The following is a 6,571-nucleotide window of genomic DNA, read 5'->3' as shown; positions in this document are numbered from 1 at the left end:
TTGTATATAAGCGAGAATTTAAGGCAATAAACCTTGTAAAAGTGGTGAAAAAAGAGACACGTCCAATCAGCTTTGTGTATAGCATTCTACATCAGCAAAAGTACGTGAAAATACAAAACAAAGGACAACACTGTCAAGACTGTCTTGACAGTTTCGTCCTTTGTTTTGTATTTTCAGATGCTTATGCTGATGTACCATCTCGCAGTATTTAAATTTCTGCTACCTGTATTTCACCTCAGTCTGAAGATGATATAGAATTATATCGAAATATTACAAGTATACAACGATTCCTTGCATTTGTTGCCTTTCGTATAGACACCATGCAATTACTCGGTATCACCTTTATTCTATACCTATTAAAACTATCAGCAGGTAATGGATTTTTATTCACTCGTTGGAAAACTCACTCGTTCGTTTTCATAAGTTTTGCTTTTTAAATCCCTACGTCGCACTTAGTATAAAGTAAACAAGACGTATCTGACCTTCTCTATAAACGTTGTCATCTCCATTCACTCCGATCACATTCACAAGAACGTCTAACCGGTCCTACATCAAAGGCAGCCGTCATAGTTACGCCTTTTCTATCAGTGGCCCCTTTATCAATATCATTATGATTATTAATACCGTTATCATTATCATTAGTATCATTAAAACCACTGCCAACTTGAAGATTGTTTTGTCTTTACTTTAGTTAACTTTTTCATCATTTAATCAAACTGGATATCAAGCTTTCCACCTTAATTCCTCGCTTTAACTCAAAGTACTCATAAAATGTTTAAGCATATATCTAGTGTACTGAATGATTATGTGAGAAACCTAAAGTCATGAAATTACATTCTTCGGAGTTGTTCTTGCAGATCGCTTATCGTTTTCTCCTGACTGCGAATTCTCTCCCTTGTTTCCTCTATCTTTGCTTCTAGTCGTCTTTTCTGATTGACATGTTGCTGTTTCTCTGTTTCTGCCCTTTCTCTGGCTCTAGTGATGGCTGCCTGTGCCTCTTGCTCTTGTAATCGCATTTGCTCCGCCATGATTCGCTGAAGCTCTTCTTTGTCCTCGGTGTGTTGGCTTTGAAGTTGAGAGATCTATTCAGACAAATAAGGTAGCTTGACCAATTGAACCAACCATGCTGTGTGTAAGTAAGCAGCACGTGTCAAGGAAGTCGGGACATTTAGATCGGAGGACGAGGTTTCCGTACTGAGCATGCGCATAAGGTTTGGGGACCGACATTTTTCGAAGTGCGCGTGCTCAGAACCGAAAACTCGTACTCGTAGTCGTCCTCGTCCTCCGTTCTATAGGTCCAGTGTGAGTTATATCACGCACCGCCTCCAGCGCCTGGGTTTGCACAAGTCATAAATTTGAGTTTAATCTAGATTGACAATACTTACTGTGCGTTTAAAATCCTCTTTGCTTTCTCTCAAAGATGCATTCCCACGCTGAAAAAGAGTTTACCAATAGAACAATATTTAAAAACTTACGAGCAGTCTCACTTGTTCGGGGGTAACAAGAGAGCGCGAAGCCTCGGAGGGGAGTTGAAGAAATAACGGTGGTAATCGGAAGCTCATAGTTTCGGCTCTTGTTAGGACCCCTGGAATCTTTTTTCCTAGTGTAAACGTTTCGTAACAGAAAAGGTCATCACTTGGGAGACGACGAGATACGATACTACGATACTGCGAGATATGATACTACATTCACGAAACGAACTAGGTGCAACCCTCGCATCGCCCGCGAAGCCATCAAACAGTAAAATTTCGTCAATTCTACACAGCCGGTCCGACTCGCCGCAGCTCAGCATCAGCTTGAGAGCGGTTATCAGTCTAAGTCAACACCAAAAACGAGTCACCTGTCCCCTGGATCGACTGAGTCTAAAACGTGTACAAACGCAACCACAGAACACCACCAAGATTGTTAGCGGTCACTAGAGCAACAGTCTATTCTTCTGAGGCCGAGTAACCTAGCGAACAGTCACTCACCACCACACACAGCTTCTGTACAGTTTCCGGCTCAATGCAAGCACGGTCTTTAACAACTCCTGCTAGTTCCAAATCCAAAAAGTTTCGACGACATCAATGGAAGTTTGGTACCATCAATGTGAGGACTGCATCAACCGACGACCAATGTCAAGAGATAGTGAGACAAGTGTCAAAGTCGGCTTAACAGTTTGTGCGGTGCAGAAGTCAAGAAAATCGGCAATGACAGCAGAATAATCGAGACCACCAACCCACAAACCAACAAAACCGAGAAATTCGAGTTCCACTGGTCATGCCCGGCAAACGCTCGCAAGAACGGTGTCGGAATCATCTTCAAAATCGATCCCAGAAAAAAACTAGTCGTACTTGGAGATATGAACGCACAAACGCAGATTTCGGATGGACACTATGCATTCAGGCCTGAAAAATCACTCCAAACGCTTCTAACAATGATCATGGCGATCGACTGCTCGACTACTGCAGGCAGGTCAACTTATCAGTGTTGAACAGTTGGTTCAAGAATGACTGGAGTCGTCATTGGACATGGAGGTCAAATGACAACAAAACGAAGAGTTGCCTGGACTACGTGATGTGAAGCTGTTTTCAGACAATACACCACGAACTGCAGAGTGCACTGTGCCGCGGACTTCGAGACAGATCACCGACTCCTAGTTACAAAAGCGCGCACACGCAGACCAAGTATTGAACGCTATCGACCACATCGCCCGAAACGGACGGTCATGATATTGGCGCGTTTCAGGATTTCGAGGTTAAAGCTAGCTATGAACAAGCAGTAACCAAAATCGCGGCGACGCACAGAACACCCGTAACCGTCGATGAAGCAAACACTCAGTTAACCGAATGCCTTCAACAAGCCGCAGCCGAAACACTTCTAAAATACACGCATGACCAAGCTCAAGCCCCATGGGCTGATGATCAGCAAATGTGAGACCTTCGATCACGAAAAGATCAGTTACACGCGGACAACGCCGATCCAGCTGCGATCCGGCAGGTACACAGAGCCATTCGAGCATGTTCACGGCAACTTGGTAACATCTTCTACGACAACAAAGCTTCTCGAATCAACATAAACGCAGTTTACCGCCAAATCGAGAAGGATTTTGCCAACCTCCAGCGCTTCAAACCGTCCCACGGTTGTAGGCCAGACAAGCTACTCACACACTTCAAGCAGCACTTCGCAGCACCGCCACTTCAAAACACACCCGCTGCTCTCATCTCACAACCTCCGCCGCAGTTTATTGCCAACCTACAGCAACTTTCAGTACAAAATCCGGTAAACCACGATCCACCAACTCTAGACGAGACGACGCCTGTAAAACGGCAAAAAACCGTAAAGCCATTACTGATATCCCGAGCAAGTTCCTGAAACACGCCCGAGACTGCAGCTGCCCACAGTTTCTACAGCAGCTGTATCAGCTAATTCTCGAGGTCTGGCGCACTCGACAGGTACCTGAAGAATGGTCATTTTCGAACCCGACGTGCTTGTGGAAGTTCCGTTACCACGGCGCTCAAATCCGGTTCGATAACAACGACACCGGTGACGCAGAAATCAACACGCTAATTGAATAAGCTGTGGCAAAATTTGCATCCAGAAAAAGATTCTTCTGCAATTACAAAATCAGGCTTGCTACAGGAATCCTAGTCTTTAACGCCGAATTGAGGTCCCGTCTCACCCACGGCTGCCAATGCTGGACAATTACAGCGCGAAACCTTTACAGAATCGACGCTCTGTAGAACCAATTTCTCCGTTCGATGATCCGAAACGGTTGGGCCCGCGCTAAAAGCGCAAGTGATAATGACGAGAATTTCCGGTTCAAGTGGTCAACCAAGAAACTCCGTGCCGTTTGCAACACCATTCCAGTATCAGACTTCGTAAAATCACTGAAATCAGTGCAAAGGAAATATCTCGGACAATCAAGCCCGAAAACAGTTACTATTCACGCTAGATAAGCGTGGTTTCTACCAGAAAGTTCCACTAATTCACCAGGTTGCGAAGACTCAAAACACTGAGAAGGACCGACTATTTACAGATGCCGTGAAACGGCGATATTGAGTGATTCCCGTCCGGATGGATCTGGAAGGATTCGATGGACTAAAACAACGAATTAATGAATGAATGAATCATTTGATTGCCATTCATTTTAGAGACACAACCACAACAAAACATCGCAATTCATTCCATTGCACTATTCTGTAGGTTGCACTATTATTATATTCCAAGGTGTATACGTGTAATAAAGTGGCTAATGCCGTTAAACAGTGCTCAATACACTTTTTCAGTGTAGAGCTTTGAATAAGAAGATATAACGAAGAGACAAAATTCTCTGTTACTCCGAGTTTCGTGCTCACGCACTCATCAGACAGCTACTGTCTGATGAGTGCGTGAGCACGAAACTCGGAGTAACAGAGAAATTTTGTCTCTTCGTTATATCTTCTTATTCCAAGGTGTATATATTTCATGAGCGTGTTCTCGAATGATTAACGAAGCAAAGATCAGAATAAAAGTACCGTACCCGTATTTTCTCTGTTTCCTCAGCTTCAAGTTCTCTGGCTACTCTCTCAGATGCGATTTTTTCAAAATACTCTCTCCTTGTTTTAAGCATATCTAGATGTTGTTTCATCTCCTCACTATGTTTCTGCAATAAAATAGGAATAAATCAAATTAAAGACAATTAACGGCCGACAAACAGTAGTTCCCTCCATCCTGCTACCTACAAAGTAATCTGGAATACGAAATCCAGGGAATATTTTTTTGTTTGTCAAAATCGGAACCGAACCCTCGAATCCTACGAACGATAACGATTGGGAGCAAGCCACTTTTAAAGGTTAAAAGATAAATTTGGTGATGAATTATTTTGGGTGGAGTCCGGAATTCAGAATCCAGACACCTACAGCGTGGAATCCAGAAGCTGAAAGTCTTGGATTACCTTTGAACAACCACAGCTGCAAATGGAGGAAAATACTGAATAAACGACGAAATCAATTTTTGGCTACGAAAAAAGCCATCATACCAGTTCATAAACATACGCCCAGTTGGAAGACAGACTCCTGGATCCTGGTGCTTGTTTCCAAAAGTCACTGTCAATTTTTCCATACGCTGACCTCAGGCGCTCCTCCAAAACTCGGAAATCAGTCTTCTCGGGATCTCGGAGGTCAATCAGTACTGGCTCCAAATATATCTCACGCAAACTCTTAATCAGTTCTTCACATCCCTGATCTGTTCGACTGTTGTTGGCTCTCAACAATGCACTTTCTGCATCACTTGCGTAGTCCTGGTAAAAGAATCGAAATCATTACTCTGGCCAATCACAACAGGCGGAAACAGTCTAATCACGCAGAGCAATGCAAACCAAAGCAATCAGCGAATCCTCCTTCCGACAGACAAGTATAACGCCATCCGCTTCAAACGAAATTTTTATTCCCGGTTATCGTGTTCCACGTTAGGCAGACGTATACCATTTCGTGTCACTTCTTTTCTGTTAGGGTTTGGACGCCATCTTGGACTGGCTATAGTAGCCAACTGAAAATGTCCAGTGTTTGCAGGCTCAAAATTAAGTGGCGACTTACTGCGAAGTTGTTCAATTTCGCTGCACAACTCGTTTTGGTCATCGCGAGTATACCACCGAGCTCCATTACCAAAATGTTGAGCTATTCAGTAAACCTTATTGTTGTGTTCAATATGACACTGCCTGAAAACACCCCACAAGTCCACTTTCCTTGAATATTTCTCGCCGGGCTGGGGTATTAGTACATAATAAATATTACTTTACTAGAGATCGAACGCCCTTTACTAGTTTTGTAAACTTTGTTTTCTATTCGCATTCTCTTTTAAGGAAAGGTCACTTTGTCTTAAACACAAAGTTCTACTTCAGTACAAATAAACGCCTACCGCTAATTCTTCAATATAATTCCACCTTGCTGCAGCTTCGATTTCTTCGGTTAGATTTTCAAAGAAACTCAGAGCTTCAATCAATTGCTCTTCGTGATGGTGACGAATTTTCTTGTCATCACAAGGGAGGCGCAAGTCTTTCATTCCTCCGCTGAAATAAAAACGAAAACATTGAAGATAACTGGATAAGGTTGGGAGAGTTGAACTTCTTGATACGACAACTATGTGCACCTAAATGCTACCAAATATGGCCCTATGATGTAATGGCTGGGTAGATCTATTGGCTACACTTTACACACTTTTTTCTCTTCTACCATGGGATGTGGAGTTTTGTTCTTTTTCTTTTCGTTGTGTTACTTCTATTGCCTTGTATCTCCAACATCATGAATTCTTGAGACTAAAATGAAGAATTTTCTTGGTCGATGTAACATCCAATTCGATCTGCGTAGCTCTTCACATCATAAATTATACTCCGTTTAATAATTGTTTAGCATCCAAGTTAGAGAGGGTCGTCGGCTCGCCCAGCCCAATAAACTATGTACAGTCATTATGTTCAGCTTACTCATAAACAGCTTTGGCATCTGCAAGAGCCTCTGTGCAGCGGGTTTTTGTAAAAGCATCCCAAGCACTCTGAACAATAGGCACCGCTCCTGGTGAATTAATTGCTCGAACGTATTCCTCAAACAATGTGGCT

At 43.0% G+C, this 6,571-nt stretch overlaps 1 protein-coding gene across 1 annotated transcript in view; it reads right to left on the bottom strand.

Annotated features, from left to right (window-relative positions):
• LOC138007268 (guanylate-binding protein 6-like) overlaps nucleotides 1-6,571 on the bottom strand; it is a 14,484-nt gene continuing 7,913 nt past the window's right edge. Inside the window, exons 5-10 of the mRNA XM_068854077.1 lie at nucleotides 6,440-6,571; nucleotides 5,878-6,028; nucleotides 5,000-5,260; nucleotides 4,502-4,624; nucleotides 1,386-1,433; nucleotides 1-1,082 (exon numbers count right to left, since the gene is read on the bottom strand). The exon at nucleotides 6,440-6,571 is cut by the window's right edge and continues 4 nt beyond it. Of these exons, the coding sequence (XP_068710178.1) occupies nucleotides 831-1,082; nucleotides 1,386-1,433; nucleotides 4,502-4,624; nucleotides 5,000-5,260; nucleotides 5,878-6,028; nucleotides 6,440-6,571 (967 nt within the window). The 3' untranslated portion in view covers nucleotides 1-830. The remainder of the gene's footprint in view (nucleotides 1,083-1,385; nucleotides 1,434-4,501; nucleotides 4,625-4,999; nucleotides 5,261-5,877; nucleotides 6,029-6,439) is intronic.

Source organism: Montipora foliosa, chromosome 1 (genome assembly GCF_036669935.1).
Source record: "Montipora foliosa isolate CH-2021 chromosome 1, ASM3666993v2, whole genome shotgun sequence".
NCBI lineage: Eukaryota > Metazoa > Cnidaria > Anthozoa > Scleractinia > Acroporidae > Montipora > Montipora foliosa.
Note: the sequence above shows the minus strand (reverse complement) of the source record. Positions and strands in the feature narration are given on the sequence as shown.